General features: G+C 31.2%; 1 protein-coding gene across 1 annotated transcript; it reads right to left on the reverse strand.

Moving 5' to 3' along the window:
- Positions 1-2,224: 2,224 nt before the first annotated feature.
- On the reverse strand, positions 2,225-12,974 carry LOC143074407 (cell cycle checkpoint protein RAD1-like). Its single transcript, XM_076249883.1, has 8 exons — positions 12,788-12,974; positions 7,714-7,869; positions 6,739-6,827; positions 6,175-6,286; positions 5,579-5,701; positions 4,313-4,377; positions 3,117-3,261; positions 2,225-2,546 (listed from the first exon to the last, which is right to left on the reverse strand). Exons 1-8 carry the CDS (start codon positions 12,896-12,898, stop codon positions 2,505-2,507), a joined length of 843 nt encoding a protein of 280 aa, XP_076105998.1. The 5' UTR covers positions 12,899-12,974; the 3' UTR covers positions 2,225-2,504.
- Between the last annotated feature and the right edge of the window lie 8,651 nt (positions 12,975-21,625).

Raw genomic sequence — 21,625 nt, forward strand, 5'->3', positions numbered from 1 at the left:
TCCAAGTCACAATTTGTAAAAAAGTAAACCATTATAGGTTAAAGAAAAGCCTCCAACATTGAGCCTTGGCTCACACCAAACAGCAAGCTATAAAGGGACCCAAAAATTACTAGTGTAAAACTATTCAAACAGGAAAACCAAAGATCTAATCTATATAAAAATAAGAAGCGACAAACACTTATGAATCACATCAAGAGTACTTAGTAAGCTTCTTTGCCTCATCTCAACAATTCCTGCAATAAAAAAACAATCAAAAGTTTGTGTCTTCAAATGTACTAATCATTGCAATTATCTAACTGAAAAAAAGATAATTTTGTCAAAATTTGGTACTTTGAGTCCGAATGAACTCTGATATTGATCAAAGGGATATTGTCTCTTAATTCATAACAACCTTTCTCTGACAAGTTTTTGTACAACGGGCTTTATAATGCCCTGTGATTGTTTGTTGTAATTATGATCATAGGGCAATAAATATGTAAAGGAATCCTTTATTCAATCTTGTGGCTTCTAATGATTGTTCCCTCCATATGCCTATGTATATACAATTTAATCAAGTCAAGTTGATATACATATTGCTAAAGTAGTGAACCTAACAGCATCAAATCGCAAAAGTGCTTCACATGGAAAGGTTCTGCAATAAACAATGTTCTCTAAATTTATTAAATGGCACTTATTAAATTAAGTAGCTATGATTGGCAATGAGACAACTATCCACCAGTATCCATATGACATGGATCTGTGCAACTATAGGTTTGACAATGAGCAAACTCTATGCTTTATATTTGATTGGTGATGAACACAATTTTCAACACTTTCAGAACTATTTGGTACCTCAAAGTGCATGCGACTCCAATCTAAATTGACGAAGATTATCAGTTTTCCTTTCAAAGTTTGGTAGTTCTCCCAGGGCACTCCAGCTTCAATAAAAAAAAACTGACTGCCCCTAAATAGCACATAAGTGTTGAAAGTGGTTTTAAACACGAAACAATCAATCATTATAATAAGAGATCTCAAGTTTTGGAGAATTTGAAAAGCCTATTTCTAATTTGGCATGTGGGGTCAAGTTTTTATAATGTTACAAGAACCTGTATAAATGCAATAAGAGAAAGTAATCCATGTAGTATTGTAAAATTTCTCTTCAATGATGAACAAGTTTTGTGTTTACAATGACAAAGATTCCTGTTTATAAAAAATTTACAAAATAATATTTTTCACAGGTAAACAAGTCAAAATCAATAAGCTATGGTAATCTATTGATTGTTGATTGTTGGTGTTTAATGCCACTATTAGCTATTTCCTGGCGACCAGTTTTTATTGGTGGAGGAAGCCGGAGAGAACGGAGAAAACCACTGACCTCTGGTAGTTAATTGACAATCCCAGCTAGTCAATGAAGATTAGATTGGGTTCAAACTCTCAACCTCAGTGTTGACTTGCTAGTGATGACAGTAGTAGAACTACTAGACCACTTGGCCACCGAGGCCCCTTCAACAATTTTACTTTCGCTGTTGCATTATTGTGATTCATTGATTATTTGCGTTTTATGGCTACTTTTGCCAATCCAGGATGTATTGTGGAAGCAAGTTTTTATTTTTGGATGAAGCCAAAGTGCCCTAATAGAAACCCAGACTGTTTCACTGGTACCATTGTGCATACTTGCATAAAGCAAACAAATATATTGATTGTAAAAACAATTTCTGGATGTATGAATTTCTTGCTACCAAAACATTGTGTAAATTGTAAATGGTTATCAAAGGTACCAGGCTTATAATTTGATACTCCAGACACATGTTTTTCTGCATAAGACTCACCAGCGACGCTCAGATTAAAATTTTTAACAAGCAAAACAAGTATAAAGTTGAAGGGCATTGAAACCAAAAATTTCAAAAAGTGCCATAATATATGCCTGGGATAAGAGAATATTTAGTATTTTGAATAATTCATATTTTTGCAAACAGTAAATTTATAAAAATGACCATATAATTGATTATCATGTCAAAACCAAAGTGCTCAATAATTTTTGTAACAAAACAAATTTAAGAATTGGATTCTTTCTACTTCAACTTTTACTTTGAATACTCAGTACAGTTTTACAGAAAGAAAGACAAAACTATTCTTGTTCCTATTCATGTTTAAACACAAAGTGGTGAATGATAACAAGGTAAAAAATTTTGGACAGCAAACCAACACACAAGCTTTCAAGAGTGATAAATACTCCCATATAATGTTTATTTGCATCATGTGTAAACTAATATTCTTTAACAAATAATACAATAAATAACAAGGCTTGAGGAAGTCTTCACAGAATTCCATATAGTACATTGTACCACAAATGAGTCAACATATCTATGATTTTACAAGTGTTTAGTTTGAATCTTTATTAAAAGTCTGTTGGTATTGATCACTGCTTTCAAAAGTTTCATGTCAGTCTCAGTAAGTCATGATTCATGACAACATTTTAGTAAAGCAATGATTGGCACATTTCAATAAGAAGTGATCAGTATCTTCTATGGCTCAGGTCCTTCATCTACATCTTCATCTGGTGCACACTGCAAAATATAAAAGATATAGAGGACCTCTAGATGTATTTTGTATTTGTGTCATTGGTTTTCTCTCTCATTGTTTTTTTTTACAAACATCTCTTTTCATTTGGGAGTTAAAATTATAATATGCCATTTCAGAATCTAAAGCACTATATAGATGGGTAGTCTCATTGACATTGTTGGTACACCAAAATGAAAAGAACGTTACTTTGTTTGTTGAATTTCTATTATTTAATACGTTTTAAACCAATCACAATTTCTTTGGTTAACCTTTTGAAAATATTACCTAGAATGCATTAAGATTCTGAAACGGAGAATTAGGACCGTACATAGCCATTTAGATTGAAAAAAAATCTTGAAAATCAAAGTCAATTTTAGATCTTTTAGTTAATGAGGTCAAATGAAATTTATTTCAAAAGAAATCTGTTTAGCAGCCTAGACTTTCTCCTTAAAATCAAAAGTTGCAAAATCTTTATTGTTAAAAAGTCACTCATTTAGATTTAATCATCATTAAAGTTTCTACTTTACAAAAGTTCTGATTCAACAGATTCATGCAGTTAAACACATAATACATACATAAAATTCTACAAAGCAGACTTGTCCATCTTCATTCTTGATCATAAACTGTAATGAGAGGAATCCTCTATTATCTGTTCTGATGGATACTCTTGTGGATAGTGCTAGGGCCTTGACTGACGGCTTCAATAAAGATATCTTGTATCTGTAACAAATAATAAACGGTTGACACAGATATGTCTCACCCATGTGTTATTTAAATAATATAACTTTAATGGTTATAACACTTTGACATGTTATTCAAACTCTGCGAAAGTTTCAAAGTAAATTGAAAATATCTGAGTCGGGTTGGCAAAATATTCTCCATGAAAATGAAATGTGCCATTGCTAATTTGACTGCATACCACCGGTAATCACAAACTCTTAACAAGTCTCAACTCTACAGACACTGATGACATGAAGCATACAACTATAAATGTGCCTTTAATAAGCCAGATATTCAGATGTTGAGTGTCTTAAATACATCTATATTTAATAATTATATCTGCACAATTTTTGTAACCTGTGCCTGACATTGCAGGGGACATAGATATACTGGGCATCTATTCTTACAACCTTGTTAATGCAAGCACCCTCAAGAAACTTAATTCAAAGGGTAATATAAGCATAATCTTGGATGAGTATGAAATTGAGTGTCCATCAACAATTTTGAAAAGAGTTATGCCCCTTGAAATAATAAATTATATGTAAAATTGCTTTGAAACGCCCTCATGTGTACAATTCTTGCAAGACTTTTATCAATAACAAGAGTTATTGCCCTTGGAAATATCAATTCTATAGGAAATTGCATTGCATTTTCATTTGCAACTGGTCAAATTTTCTAAATGATAATTCAGACAGTATACTTTACATTTCACCAACTTAACTTAAATGTGAGAAGTAAAAATTTATCTGAGGTCTATCAATTTTATTTCTTAACTAAGTTTGAAAAAGTACAAATTTCTGGTTAGTTGCTGTATATCATATTTCTTTTTCATTCATCATTTTAAACATAAATCAGGTGGTTTGTTTTCTCGTTAGAATTGTTTTACATTTGTCATTTAGGGGCCTTTTATAACTGACTATGCAGTATGGGCTGAGCACATTGTTGAAGGCCTTACAGTGACCTATAATGTTAATTTCTGAATCATTTGTTATCTTGTGGAGAATTGTTTCATTGGCAATCATATTACATCTTCTAATTTTTTTATAAATACCTGTTTGTTTGTGTCTGTGTACACTGGAATGATTCCATCATATCTGATTCCTTGGGAAAATCTGACTGAAATAAAAATTTGGCATTACAAACTATATAAGAAATAATGTAAATAAGAAAAGGGTCAAGAATTCTTTGAATACGATGGAGTCGGTTTAAACAGAACCTCTGTATACTTAAAACCTATTTAGACTGAGCTATATCAAAGGGACATACAAATAAATAATGCATTGACCAAACACCTGTAATACCCGACCAAAACTAATCCTATTGATAATATGTGTAAGTTAAGTGTTCTACAAAGTTTTATATTACTTTTCAAAAAGATCTTTCCAACCTACAAATTGTAGCTGGAAATTTCAATAATAAGTTGTCTTCCTGTTTGAATTGTTTCACACTAGTCATTTTTGGGGTATTTTATTGCAAGATGTTCGGTGAGAGCCAAGGCTCCATGTTGAAGGCCGTATTTTAACCTATAATTGTTAACTTTTTATACATTGTGACTTGGATGGAGAGTTGTCTCATCAACACAGTCGCACTCATACCATATCTTCTTATTTATATTGGAAGATGGCTATATTCCTTCTAAATACTCAACATTTGTTGGTATGCTAACAGTTTATTATTTCTTCTGTAAAATGTTCTGTTTGTCATACTGTGTATTCATTTATTTCTGTGGATATTGATTTCCAAGAAATTGAGGAAAATTGTATTAAGTGGATTTTAAAATTGCAGATTTGTAAAAGTCTGCATACAACATGTACAAGCCTACATAAAATGTGTTCTTCATTGAACACTCAAATTCAAGGTTTGCCATGCATATGCCAATGAAATCCATGAATGTTAGCATTCCACAAATAATTATGAAATCCGCAGTATAAAAATTCTTGTGTGTGTTTTGAATTTGTATGTTATCAAGAGTTTTTCCCCTTAAAAAAATATGATGAGTTGAAAGTATTTATGATTTATTGCAAGATATGTTTGGTACAAATGTACAACTAGATAAGGCAGCATTGTCAATCAAACTACATCTTCTTATTTTAATATTAGGTCATATTTTAATTTGTTTGCTTGACAGTTTGAGAAACTTCCAAGTTTTTAAGATGTATATATGATGAACACGAAATGATCATAAAAGCCCTTTTAAAACCAATTTTATGACGGCTATGAATCACTTTCATATAATTTTGAATTTCTTTTGGAATCACTAGGACTCTTGCAGTTACCATCTGTTTCCAAGCATAACTAAATGCCTCCCTTTACTTACATGTGTGCTACCAGCATTACCAAAGGTAGACAATCTGAAGTGTGGAGAGTCAGGTGACATCAGGAACTGTAGTATATCACTGCTCATGTCTAACTCACTGAAAGCTTCCTTCAAACATTCTGACTAAAACAGAACAAATGGTATTACAGATATTGTTCCAAAATAATCTGAAACTTTTTGATAAGCAGAAGATTTGAGGTTTACAAATGGTAATATCTTACTCGAGGTATTTTCTTTGGATATACTGAATGAACCCGCAAAATCTTTAAGAATTCATGAATTGCAAATTTTTTTTGATAATAGCAATAACATTATAGTAAGTTCATTTGGTAAAATTATTTTAAGGACGAAAACATATTTATGATTTTTAGCCTGTCTAAACATGAAGACTGAATGTGGAGCTCTAAATGTCTTTTAGTTATACGTCAATAACTAAACCCAACATATCTTTTCCTCTATATGAAGCAAGCTGTTCAGAGGTAGATAAGCCTGGCTGGAAAGGGAGTCCTGAGACCACCCACCCTATAGAACTACATATATGATTAATGCAGAAACTTCTAAAACTTTTTAAGTTTAATGGAATTCATTTAACCTACCTTCATAATAATTTTATTGATAACATTTGTGCTACAGAAGTTAAAGTCTAAGATCTCATCAGGTTCTAAAGTCTTAATACTGCAGTCTGTGAGAACACCATCTTCTTCTAAACTGAAATATTAAATATTAAATGAATCAATGCTGAAATTTAAAAAATTTAACAATCACTGATCATGATACAGTACATATATTTTACAAAATGTTTCCCTTTGGTAGTGTAATAATTGTGAAAGGGGAATGGTCATTATCATAGTTGAGATACTTAGGAAACAACATATTCAGGTTGTTGGATTTCTCCTTTGCCACATGTTTCCAATTTTGTTATAATTAATAATTGGACCTTCTAAAGCTCACTATATGGTATGATTTTTGCTTATTGTTGAAGACAGTAGTGTGATCTAAAAGTCATAAGTGTATACATCTTGATCATCAAATGTCTCTGGTAGATAGTTGTCTCATGGCAAGTGTACATCTATCTCTCTTTACTTTTATATATGTAAATTGTATGTATTTAAAGTATATGTGGCATCCATATTTACTTACAATAGAAGTAATACACTTACACAAGGATGAGAGGACATCCATAGCCAGCGTAACACATCTTCAGACTGGTACTTTCTCCTGGTGTCCCACCAAATATTGTCAGACATTCCTATCAATGTACAAGAAGAAGATAATGTATTAAATGATTCAACAAGTAATCATACATGTATGTTATAATAAGCATATAATATTTATATGCTTATTATAACATACATGTATGATTACTTGTTGAATCATTTAATACATTATCTTCTTCTTGTTAATTTGATACCATACTTTCTATATGTTAATTGCAATTAATGAATCAAAAGAAAATTCAAAACAAGTACATGTACTGAAAAAGTAAAAATTTTTATGTGTAAAGAAGAATCCCAGCTGATATTAGATAAGGAAGGTATGGTGTATTTCCTCATATTCATACAGTAAGTTGGTGCATTTCATCCACCTAAAAACTTAGACAAATATAGTAAATATATACATTGCGGTGACCTACATTTATATTTCATTTTATCTGATCTTTGTCATTTGAACTTAGGTGGATACATTTGTAGTTGTCTCATTGGAAATTATACCACATTCCCTAACTTTTATATAAAAAGATTAAAAAATTAAAGTATCATGATAGACATCTTTAATGATATGCCATTAGAAAAAATGCATCCCAAATCATACATGTTATATATAATGTACATATAAGGAATATTTTCAACTCTTATCTATAGTTTGTTTGTATTTTGTTGCTGCATCTACATATGAGGTTTCTTTGAGCTGATTTCAAATTTGGACAAAATACATTCGTAAAAAGGCTTTAACCATGTTAACAGAAAATAATTCATGAACCAGGTAAGATCAGCAACTAAGTTGTGTCCATCAAAGTGGTACTGAGTCCAATTGTCCTTATTCCCATGCACACAAATAATGCCTGATCACAATTTGATTACATGAATAATATGTACATGTATCACTACATGTACATGTAACCTACTAATACATACCAGTAGCACTGTTAGATTGATTTTAAAGGTGATTTGGTCTTCTTTCATCACAAATTCATGGAACAGAGCTTCCTGAATAAAGGCATTGGCCTGTACACACTTAGAATCTTCAACTGTCACCTTAAATCCCATAGAACTGGCAAACACGGTTGCTGACTGGAAAAGAAATTAAAAAAAATGCATGTATGAATTACTTTTTCATTTCTTAGTTATGAAATAACTTTAATTTAAATAATCCCAGTTATTCATTCAGATTTGTTAAACATGCAACTTTCCTGACTACAATTATTGTTTGGTTGTTGTGACAATGCACTTTTCTTTCTTATTCTTGAACTTTCAAACATTCAAGTTCTTAAGCATACAATCGTAGAACTTTTTAAAACTTAAACATAAAATAGAAGGTTCTAATATTATCTTGATTATAATTTAAAAGAAGCATGGGAAAGCCAGACTTAAGCTTTATACAGGGCAAAACACTTTAGTCCTCTTAGGGTGTAATCATAGTAATTTAGACTTCTGAAATTTCTTTGAAATAGGGGGAGGGGTGGGGTTTGTCCCTGCACCTGCACAAGTACAGTATTGTCAATGCTGATCTACATTTTGTACAACAGGTTAAAATGAGGTGCACATGCATGTTTCTCTCTACACTTGCCTCATCCTCTAGAAAGACCTGATATTGAGTGGAAATTTAATGGCTGCTTTATTATTGCATTTATCATGTTTACATATACAATGAATGCACATAATATAATTTTATTATTGTATTCTGCATTTACAATATATATTGTTTGTTGTTGGCTCTGATTCTTACCAATGTTAATATACTACATGTACCACCGTGTATCATCAGTTCACCGGATATAGGTACTAACTAAGCGGGCGTGATCGATTTTGACCTCACACGGTAACGAAAATCTTTGTTTTGTACACATAATATCAATGTGTACCTCAATCTAAACTTAATTGTTGTTTTAAGAAATGATTTGGTTGTAGGTTGATGATAAGAGATGTCTCATTATTTTCCCAAAGAACGAGAACGATTACTAAAAACATGTGCAAATACTTGTCAAAGAAGTTGGCACTCGTCTCATCCCATATAATTCTAAATTCATTGCAACTATTTTTCTGATAGAAGGCCACTGTGCGTGTGTATTAAGTATAGCTGTATCAATAATTTTCATTGAAATCTTTCAAGCATATGTTTTTTTTTATATTTTGTTCCAAAAAGAAGCGTTATGTACAGTGTTTAGCTGACCACATAAATCCTTCTGTACGGTGCATAGTTAAGTTGCTGTACACCATACAAATAAACAAAATTTTCATACTCGTTTTTTACCCAAAAAGTTTCAAGGAATGTCAGAGTAATCACAGGTAGGTTTATGATTGGTAACTATTACTTTTGTCCTGTATTAGCTTTCTTGCAGGTAAAACATGTTAATGTCTCGCCAATTGTATCGAAATTGAAAGTTGGTGTTGACATTCACAACTATTTGCGCATTGACAAGTTAATTGTTCTTATCATAATATAAAAGTTGTCTTATAAATGGGAAAAAATCGATGCAAAAATTATATTGGAGCAGGAATTTCAGATGTTGAGAAATGTACACTGAATGTTGATAAAACAAAACAAAGATTTTCGTTACTGTGTCAGTTCAAAATCGATCATGCCCGCTTGGTTAGTACATATATATATCCGCTGTACGATGATACATGGTGTGTACTATATATATACATTTACATGTACACTGTGATGTGTATTGTTGTAATTATCAATAATCACTGATGTAAATGTCAAGGAACGGTTTTAAATTAATTTTTATGAAAACATTTTGAATGTCACTGTAAGCATATCAACAAATAACATGAGTTGATCTGGACACTTTCAACTTATAAATTGGTAATTAAGGTATAAAATGTCTCAGAAAAAGAAAAAAAAATATTTTAACATTCCAACAATATTCATCATGTTCATGATATTCTTTATACTTTATTTTTAAAAATGGGAAATATTTCTGAGCTACCTTTAAGTTCAGTGGCCACACAACTGCTGGATTTCTCAATTTTTATATTACCGACTTTTGACTCCAGTTTGTTTATATTATTTTTTGACAGGCTACCTACGACATGTACGACATACTGGTACTCAGTTAATATTAACATGATTAAGAGCAACATAAAGAAGTAACATCAAACATTTAATCGGTGCGATTTGAGGGGAAATTTTACTTTTTTCCAATGAGTTTGTCGTGTAAAGAAAATATGAAGCAGTATATTTTCCCTAAGAATAGTACCGATTAAATGTTTGATGTTACTTCTTTATGTTGATTCAGAGTAGATCTAAGGTCAATCGAGCACAAATTTTACAGTTGAGTACCAAATGTGTAATTACATTTATTCAGCACCTAATGGCTGTAGAAAAAGTCAAATTGACACCTGGTCAAATCAGCACCTACAAAAGGCTACATGTATAGTCAATGTAGCACCAGGGACTTTCATTGGGTACAAGTCAAATCGGCACCTGGTCAAATCGGCACCCAAAGAAAAATTCAAATCTGAACCTGGTTAAATCAGCACCCAAAGAAAAGGTCAAATCGGCACCTGGTTAAATCGGCATCTAGTCAAATTGGCACCCATTTAAAGTCACCAATTCGGCATCCAATAAAGAAATAATTCTAAAAATGTATAAATGATCCCTCTATTTTTTAAATTGTTTTTGAGGTTGGATAGATTCATTCATTACATCGTTAAAAATGAATTCATAAATTTATTGTTGAAAGTTGTCTCAAAATATATGACCAATGTTTTGATTCGTCTTTTCAATTAAACTTTTATGAAGAACATAATTAAAATTTTTGCTGTTTTTTCTTCAAAAAACAATGAAGCCCTCACCCAAGCTGTTTTTTAATTGTGAGAAAATTAGAACAATAAAAGGGAAAACAATGAATCCCTGTTTTCACTGATCAATGCTGATCAAGGGTAAAACTTAAATTAATGCCCCTTCCCCACAGGGGGGGAATACAAAAATGAAGAAAAAGACAGTTACCAATGTGAATGTTAAACGAAAATGACTTTAATACAATCTCTATCATGTCTATTAAAAAGATAAATTTTTAATCAATATATATATATATATATGTTGTGTACAAGTTGTAATGTTGTACAAATTATAATTTTTACAGATTTTTTGTGCAAGTTATCAGTGTTTTATTACCTGCTGAACAAAAATGGATGATGCAAGCACACAGTCTTTTGCTTCGCATATTTCTGTCATATTTTCACAACTTCATGATACAGTCTAAAACTGGGCTTTGATGCAAACACATTATAAGGCCACACAAGGATTTTATATGGACATGAATATCGTATAATGAAATTAATACAATTAGAATTTAAACCATTCAGGTATCCTCATTTCCTGTTTGAAGACAAGGAAAATAGCACTAAATGTTAGGTTGGAGTATATGTTTTTGAATTTAAAACATTAACCAAGTACATTTTATATGATAAACCTGTATCACCTATTGCAAGAAGGTATGTGTAAAAAAACTTATAACTTGTACAAAATCCCTGTACAAATTATAATTTGTACAAACTTACATCTTGTACACAACATATATATCATCATATAATTTCAAATGCAAAATAATTAACAGCAATTAAAAAGGTGTTTTTTCAGGAAACTTCAAACAGTTTTAAACCAACAATCATGCAAAATGCTCAAATGTTAAAACATGCATGCAAAAAAATAAAACCTTGAATACAAATTAAGTTGAATGAACAATTTTTTTTTTACAGAAACCCTCCAAAAATGTAATGCACCTTATCGCTAATCCTGGCTGACCCGGCCGATTGAACTTTTGACGTCAACAACAATCACTTTTCCATTGTGGCGTCAGATATTTTGTTTAATGACGTCAAATTTTTACGGGAACCTGTGTGATATCCAGTAATGCTACTAATGGCGGACAAATAGCTTTAAACATTCCAATAATATTCATCATGTTCATGATATTCTTTATACTTTATTTTTAAAAATGGGAAAGAATTTGAAATTTATAAAGAGGCAGCTAAAGAGGCAAATCAAATTCAGAAAGAAGCTCATATTACAGTAACTAAACAAGATATTAAAACAGCAGCAAGAATTTTAGTAAATAAAAAGTGGCAACATAGATGGGATAATAGTGATACAGGAAGATTTTATTATAACTTTCATCAGACTGTCAGCAAAAAATCGACATTTGATTATCCAGATCATAAAACAGCAAAAATTATTAGAAATTTAAGATCTGGATACTACCTAAAAAATTACCAAAACAAAATCAATCAAAATATAGACCCCAAGTGTGAATGTGGTCAATTAGAAACTGTGGAACATTATTTATTATTTTGTGAAAATTATGAAGAGGCAAGACAGAAACTTATACATGAGATATACTTCAACACAGGATCGTTGCATATTGATTTAGAAAACTTTTATTGTCAATAGAAAAAAATGACAATATCTCCGTCTCTAATGAAACACTAATGCGATTGCTGGGTGACTTTATTTGCGAGTCGCGCCGGTTTGATTAATGTATAAATGTTAGATTATTTTTTTTTTTTTTCCCTTTAAATTTTCATGTTTATTTAATTAATAAATGTATATATATTTTTTAATTTTTGAAAAAATATGTTAAGCACAGTTGCCACCTCATAGTATATATTTTAAAGTACAAGTGAGTTGACAACAAATGGAAGTTTTTAACGACCTTGACTGGTGAGTTGTTGACCAGAGTGAAATATATATATACACGCCAGGGCCGTAACTAGGGTTCGAATTCAGGGGAGGCAGGGGTTAAAGATAACTAACATTGGTGCCGAAATGACTATATCGGGTGCCGATTTAACCAGGTGCCAAATTGACTAGGTGCCGATTTGACTAGAATTCCTTTCAAAAGGTAAACAGACAGAAAGTCACAGACAGAAAGTCAACAATTTGATAGGACATAAAATAAGCTCTCCGACGGATTTGACCACATGCCGAAGTGACTATCTGTTGTTTGTGTTTCACAGCTAACTTTGATCTCTTATTTACCTCTTTAAAATGAATGGCTTTCAGAATGTTCGATACATTTCTCGCATTGTCTATTTTAGCTAAAAGTACATATCTATCATCATTCTCAGGCTGTTGCGTTGAAAGTGCCATAGTCAGATAAATTCGGTTAAAATTGTCAAAAAAATCATTTTTTTGTTTTCCCCGCCATTTTCAATTGAATTTATTTTCCTTCATTCAAGGAGAGTGTAAAATTTGTGAGTAAAGGAAAGATTTGATCACCTGATCACAAAACCCTTTATTTTAAGAAAATAGACTGGAATTCTATGTTGATAAACAAGAAAACATAATTAGACGAGTAATTTTGTTAAAAAGGGAAAAAGTTGTTATAAAATGTTTGAATAGGACTGAGACTACTATAATAACAGAGTAGTTATAGTAATCTCAGAATAGGATATATAGTTGTACAAATTATACTTTTAAATTATTCTAAAGTCTTCTATCAGAGACATATAATTAATACATGTATTATATGTCTCATACGTCTCTGCTTCTATACACCGCTTGTCCATACAGTGGCAGATCCAGGAGGGGGATTCCGGGAGTTATCACCTAATTTTTTGACGATCAATGGAAACTATACCCACTTCTTGTCCTGAGAAGGGAACTCGAGTCCCTTTCAAAATTTCTGGGTCCGCCCCGGTATATCAATCCTGTAAAATTTCGTACGATCTTCTGAAACAGTTTAACCTATTGATTTACGTTACAAACCTTCCCCACCCCTATTGAACTCAACTCCATTTTTTTTGTTTACCCAATCATACGGCGTATACATGGTATATATAGAAGACTACACTATAGAACGTTATACGGGCAGCGGGTTTATTTTTTTTCTATGAGAATACTTGAAAATATTTGGATATATTTATCCTTATAATTGTACATGTTGTTTGGTTTCACCTTTTGAGTATTGTGTTATAAGGTAGTTCAAATGGTGTTTTTTTTTATAGAATATAAAACTAAAAAAAAAAGAGGAGGGAAAACTATTAATACTGAAATAACAGTGAGCCATAGTTCTGATTTTGAATGTTTTGATATAGCTGTTTTTATATTATCTTAATTTGGATAGTTTTTTTTACGATAAGCATTCCGATATCTCTTCAAAAAAGTCTGTGCATGCATAAGTCTAAGCGCTTAAGTGATTATAAGGTATGGTAAATATATTTTACTGTCATTGGGACATCGCAACTGTACTAATTTGAAAATATAGAGACAAATTTTATAACCTTGGCATCATTGTAAGAATGTTCTGCTTAGTGTGATCATGGAAGTATTCTATTGAATATAATACTTCCATGGTGTGATAAATAAATGTAATTTTTATCAAGAAGATATTACATGTATAATGAAATTATAACTCCGTGTTCCTACTAATTTCGCAAGTTGACGGAAGTCACACGTAGGGATTGCTGTGGCTGTATACAGCTTGATACTGTGAAAGGTTGACACCAATGACAATAAACAAGAGTTGCCGTCTTTGGTCAAATACTGACATCAGATAAGTATTTCCTGTGACATAATATAGAGTTATATCCTCTTCTCGGATAATTCAAAGTATAAAAATGACTTTCTGCATTCAAAATAAAATTTTGAGCAGGTAATCGTCTGAATAATCAGTATAAATACTAAGCTGAGACTATTACTACACATAGAACTTTAATTATAACTGATTGCAACAATGTCAAATATCGAAAAGAGCGGAGAACAAAAAGTGAGTTTTGAAGAGCTAGTTCTCGACGTTTTCCAGCCATGCATCAGCACCACTCACGGTTGATTTACAGGAGACGTTGAAAATTGAAAGAATTATTGTTAAGAAATCGACACCCAAAAAAGTAAGTTATGATAGAATTAATATAATAGTTTTTAATTTGTCGAATTTAATTGCCTGCTTTCTCATTGCAGTCATTTATTATACGTATTTTTCTTTTAATAATACTTTGTACAAAATTATATTACTGACGATATATCACTTCAAATACACCAGCCGAATACACAGGCCTCATTTACGCCAAGTTACTTATAAAGCTACTACCCGTTATATTGCTGTTACTTTAACTTCGCCTAGTGAACACTGTCAGGATTACGACACAGATTGAAACGAAACGACAGTCAAGATCAGTTCCTTAATCAACTAAAATTTTATTTTGGAATTGGTGCAATCGTATACTATAGTATCTTAAAATTTCAGGCGCAAATCATTGGATGTACAAGGTAGTTTGAAAAGAGTTGCACACATGTATTATTGCCAATTGGACAACTCTCCCCAAGAGTACAAATGAGGTACAGGTCAGTCACCGTAAACCCTTCAACAATGAGCAAAAACGTTAACCATACCCAATAGTAAGCTACAAAATGCCCCCAAATGACAATTGTAAAACAGTTCAAACAAAAAAACTAAATGGTCTGATTATTAATGTGCAAAATACATGATAAACAAAAAAATAAATTAATACCTGACATCTGTGTTTCTCTTTTAGGGTATATTGTATCTTAATTGTAAAATGGCATGGCCGTCCAAATACTGAGACAACCTGGAAATCCAAGTCCAACATTGATCAACATTCTCTCGCCGAGTATTTTCCACAGAGAATTGACCATCACCGTTTACTCTCAGCAGCCAATACATTCGAGGATGCATGCAGTTCAAGATCGGGTTAGACCCAACGACAGAAGGGATACTACCGTAATAAAATTTGACTTGGACATTTTCAGATATTGCTTTCAAACCGACAAAGATGTGATATTGTATTGCGCAGATGACTTTTCCAAACTTCCATTAAGTGAGAGCTGGTATTATAAGATTGACAAAAATGGATGTGGCTTAAAAATTAAATTTCCTGTTCGACTAACACCAAAACTGAATATGAAGAAAATATATGTTAAAATTGGAAAAAAAACGTCGTTATGAAAAGAAAGCCTATAGAAACAGTCCACTTGATATCGGCCAGTGGCGTGTTTGTTTAAAATGAAAATATAGAATTTTCAAAAATCTGCTTATTGTTTTCATGCATGCACTAGTAAAGCGAAACAACGAATCAGTACAGACGTTGTCTATGGTAACAACTTATGGTATATAACAACGATATGGTATCCGGTATTTAAACTTAACACATTTAACCAACATGTATGTTACATATTGTTGATTACAAGTCAAAGAAATTGATTATTTGAATTTTTCAATCCTGCAATCCTGCTTTTCTTACGTATTTCTGTATGTCTATAGATTAGTAGAATGTATGTGTTATGCATGGTTGTATGTTTTTTTTTTACTATATATTGAGTTGAATAAAGCATAGGATACACTAAGCTGATTACTGACTCTTAAATCTAGAATTTGCCATCGTTATTTTATACCAAATATAAAAAAGAAGATGTGATATGATTGTCTATGCGACAAGATACAAAAGGACACATAAATTAACAACTATAGGTCACCGTAAGGCCTTCAACAATGAGTAAAAGCCCATACTCTGTGACAATACTATTGATGAAAAGGTTATTTTATAACACTGTCTCTTTCTGATCGAATTAAAAAAAAACGCCAAGAGAACAAAGTCAAATCAAACAATCTATAGTTTTACGAAAACCCTCTGTCAGCAGTGTTAGGGGTGGAGCTCTGATTCTCGAAGCCACTGTAGGTGTGTATTATAGAAGATCATAACTTATATGCATTACTGGAGGCCTTAGATAAATTAACATCATTATTGTTTTGAAACCATATATCAAGTCAGCTGCAATCAAATCTTGAATATATTTTCACAAACCAACCTTTACACAAACATATTAATTTTCACGCAACTAGACTACTTGCATTAAAGAACCGGATAATACTTGCAAACGACCAAGCAGAATTGGAAAATGTGGAAGATACACTCGGACTTCTTTAATCTTATAAAACATAATAAAAATAAATAAACGTTACTGAGCTTAGGTCAAATAGTATAGTTGGTTTGATACATTGCAAGACATTTCAATCCAACGGATTGTAGCATATGTTTTGTGATTGCATTAATTTTAAGAATTTACAAGCGGACTCCACAAACGAAAATTTCCAGCACATAATAAAAGCGGAATAGCCGGTTTCACGTATCCTTGTGCAAAAATAAATTATATACATTTTCCCCACTTGTTTGTGAAGTATTTCACGTCAATAACCCGAACCTCGATCACCTATTTATCTAACATTCCGCTGCTCCGAATGACATACGAGGAAAGGTTACGAATGTACGGTCCAGATAAGAACAATGCTATCTAACATATTCTACAAATCTTACTTAATTTACTGCTTTTACTGTCGAGATAAACATGCTGTATTTCATTAAATTTAAAAGTCAAATTTGTAACACATTCTTACTAATTGAGAAAGATCGTTAATTCCATACTAGATCAAAAGACATGCGTCGAATTTCTCGAATTGCGGACTAGTTTTCATTAATGTAAATTATGTTGAATAAAATATGTTGGAATGTACTTATTGTTTAATATAGGCCTTCTATCTTAGCTAAGAGGAACACCTTTTAAGAAAGAAGACTTACAAGAAGAGAGCTTTTAGGGGTAATTATATACATGCGAAAATGTCGTCGTCCTAAAACAAACAACTATAGACAAACATGAAAGATGATTTAGAATTCACATTAAATGGACAAAAACCCAACTACACAGAAACAGGTATCAACGAGCATCTCCAATTATGTAATATTGATGATGGACGGTAATTGGCCATAACTCTCTCTGTCAAAGGTATCCCTGTACCGAATGCCCCTAAAAAAGAAAGGATTTATGAAACTACATTACCGAAATTATCGAATAGGAATTTTATATTTATATTTCCTGGTAAAACTAGTATATAAGATTCTCTACACTAGAGACCAATGATCACTTAATATGAAAAACTATATATATATATTTATAAAGCTTTCAGAAAGGCCTTTAATCGCCAAAATGTATTAAAATGCTATTATTTCGTAGTAACAATCGGTATAAAATATCCGAGATTTGTTAAACTAAGTTAAGCAGCGTCAGGGACAAGGACATGTAAGTTAAATGATAAATAATAATTGAATTTTCCTTATAAGATTTTGTTTCTTCTATAATACCACCCTTTTCCTTCAATTGCTTAAGATCCGTATACTTATGTTGTGTGTGATACAAATCACTTTGGTCGCTATCAAAAGATATAAACAGACACGACATATTCTATGAATACATTTACATTACTGGTAACAGTATTATAATTTGAAGGACACTTTTGTCTTTGAACAAAATGTGAATAGAAGTATAAGTTGTATTAAAAGAGAAAAAAATAAGACATCCTTTTCACAAATTCTGCTTTCGTTTCTTCAATATTCTTAAATCAGCCATTAAAAGTCCATAATATATATGTTACAGTAAATAGGTGAAATTAGGAATTACATGTAATTACTAAAATTTAGGAATTACATGTAATTCCCGATGCACTTAGTAAATACAAGTAATTTCTAAAACGGCCCAGTAATTACTAATTTTAAAATGAATTTTTACACCTATTTACTAACTGTTAAAACAATGTTGTAATATACATGGTCAAATGATCAAAAGTTTTGGTAATACTAGAAAATCAGTGAGTACTTTTAAAAAGTGATCAGCCTAAAATGTGCCTTTTTGCTATAGGTACATTAGCTACGAGATTAAAAAAAAATATATGATTTCATTTTTTTTTTTTTTGGTAAATCATTAACGAAAATGATATAGTGAAATTATATTTCACTTTCAGCAGCCTATCAGTTTCTATTTTGTTAAATAAGCTGAGAAACATGGTTGATGAGTTGTGCACTTGAAAGTTAATCATTGGACCTCATTGAATACATATTCATTCGATCTTCAATTCAACCCCTAGCTGGAGATGGGTTACCGATGTATTTAGCTATCAAAATTGTAAGTGTTTCACAGAACCCAGTGTCTCGTCTTCTTTTGTTGTGAGTTGCAGGCTCAACAAAAACAGGGAAAACAATATTAAAATGTTCCTCTAGATACTATCTTTTGGCTAGTTCTGTAAGAAGCTTCTGTCCAAATTTGGTAAAAATATTCAGGATGGTTTATGAATTCCAATGAATGTTTTAAAAACTTTAACTGCAGAGTGTATGGTATGTTAACTGAAAAAAACTAGTCCGTTTTTTTACAAGTAAATATACGATAAAAGGATTTTTTTTACAAACTTTACTTCTGGATATTTTCGTATGATCATAAATAAGCTTCTGTCCAAGTTAGGTAGAAATCCAGGATATTTTGAGAAGGTTATTAAAATTTAAAAAGCTTCAACCACAGTGTGAGTGTAATGTTAACCGTCATAAAAACTAAGTCTATTCATAAGTAAAATACGGAAAAAAATGATTTTATTTTTACCAAATTTACTTCTTGAAATTTATCTTTTGATCATAAACACATGATAAACAAGTTTCTGTTCAAGTTTGGTAGAAATCCAGGATAATTTAAGAAAGTTTTAAAACATTTGAACCACAGAGTGAATATTTGTGGACGTTACTGGTGGTGGAATTAAGGTTGGTTCGCCATGTCTGGCTTTTGCGACAAAAGTAGCAGGCTCGACGAAAAGGAAAAGAATGTCAACATTGAAAGTAAAAGAAAAGGGATAGACCATTTAGTTGACTTATTCAATCCACAAAAAGATCATTCTTATACAGGTAGAAACGATGATTAAATTTTGTTGCAGGTATAAGCTTCAGTTTGGAGGTCTTGAAAAATTCATAATAATGAGACACACAGAAACACGGAAATATGAAATGTGACTCTTAACGCCATCAGTTTGTATAAATTTGCTTGTGAAGAATGTCATCTTCATCGCAAATGTCTGACAAAAGAACTCATATTTAAACCTATTTTGTAAAAGAAATTTTACTCATGTCATTGGCTAAGTTGATATGCAAAGTATGCCTGCTGTAGATTTGAATTTAACAAAATTATGAGATTTTAAGAATTATCCAAATCATTTAACCAAATTTGGCATAATCTAATGTATATCTTAAAAAAGAGCTGGCTATTAAAAGTTGCCTATAAACTTCTTAAAACGTATTACTCAATTTCGGAATGACATCATTGTCTTACATGCTGAAAATAATTTTTAGGGAGTTTCAAAACTTATAAAACAATCATTTTCAAGTTTCAATTCACAAAAACTAAAGTGTATGCACTTTTGATGTGCCTTATAATCCTAAATTCTTAAGTAAGCACTAAAAATCCCTACCCCTTAACTTTCGTATTTGATATCTTGAATTATGTCTTTAATTTTTAAACAAAAATATGAAGTTGGTAAATAGCTGTAAAAATGACAAAAAAAATCAGTGAATACCTGTAATCACTGAAACAACTAGTAAATACATGTAATTACTAAATTGACTAGTAACTACAGATATTTACTGAAATGTTTAGTAATTACGTGTAATTCCTAATTTCACCTATTTACTGTAACATATACACAATTTTACATCAAGATCATTGAAAAAACGTCCAACAAAAAAGTCAACTAAAATTTTACCCTTTTTGATTCAGTATGATATTGATGAAAGTGAAAAATAAAACAGTATGTATATTTTTTTCTAAAGTATGATACATTGTATGCATCCCAACAGATATATCATTATTTTCTAGTATCGCCTAAATTGAACAATCATTATGGTATATATAGAAAAAACATAGTATTTTACTTTACATTGCAGTTTATGAAACATAAATAAGAGTTAAAATATAACAGTATCTGGAGCAGCACAGCCGACAGGTTAACATCAACGAAAATTCAGTTTGTCATTTGTTGGCACAATTGTCGAAGATTAGATACAGGGTGTAACTCTGTTATATTGTCTCTGATATCAAAGCTATAAAACAGGAGACCCTCAACTTTCATTATCAAATATGATATTGATGGGATTTAATCGTAATGCAAAATTAATTAATTTTTTTTTACTTCTCAGAATTTAAAAGTTGCATTTCTGTTGATATATTTTTTTTTAACATTTTGATAGACCAAATTCATTCTGCGATTTATACATAATTACATTTCCAATGTTTCATTCCACTTTTTTGCAAACGTTGTAATGATTCTTTCATTTTAAGACAAATGCCGAAACAGTTCTGTGTATTAAACTGAATGTTTACGCATAGCATCATTGGTATGTAACTTGTAGAACTTGTTATTCATTGCTTTAACAGTATTTAAACACGTGAAAAGAGAACACCTAGAAAATACAAATTTTCATTGTCATATATCTCATTTTAAATTCTGCTGACAAATGCGTCAAATTAAAATCGTAGAAAGTTTTTTGGAAAAAAAGCACCGTTTGAGTGCAAATAGCTGTGAATATTTGACGGATTTATCTGTTTACTCAAAAGTCTACATTCGACAATTTGCATGTGAATATATATCATGCGTGTTTAACACCTCAACAACGTCATTTGTCTATTGTTCATTTGTACTTCCGAACAATTTATCTATTAAAGTTGAACATATCTATGTTTTTGCCTTCATACACGTCTGTGGTGATATTGCGTTATTTAAAACGAGGAGGTCCGATTTGATTTATGTAAGGAGTATTTCAAGCCACAATTTTGTTTAGTCAAGTATTTTGTTCAGTTTTTGTCTTTGATATTGTTTTTGTTATTGTCTACTTGTATCGTGATATGACTCGACCCTTTCGTCCATTTGAATTTCCCCATATCAATACATTGAAAAAATCGTGTAAATTAAATAAAGTTTATGGTTTTGAATAAAGCAATTAAGTAAGTTATTCTGTAATTTGTTCATTAGGTATCCTCTTTTCAAAACGACTATTT

This window comes from Mytilus galloprovincialis, chromosome 5 (assembly GCF_965363235.1).
Source record: "Mytilus galloprovincialis chromosome 5, xbMytGall1.hap1.1, whole genome shotgun sequence".
NCBI classification, from domain to species: Eukaryota; Metazoa; Mollusca; class Bivalvia; order Mytilida; family Mytilidae; genus Mytilus; species Mytilus galloprovincialis.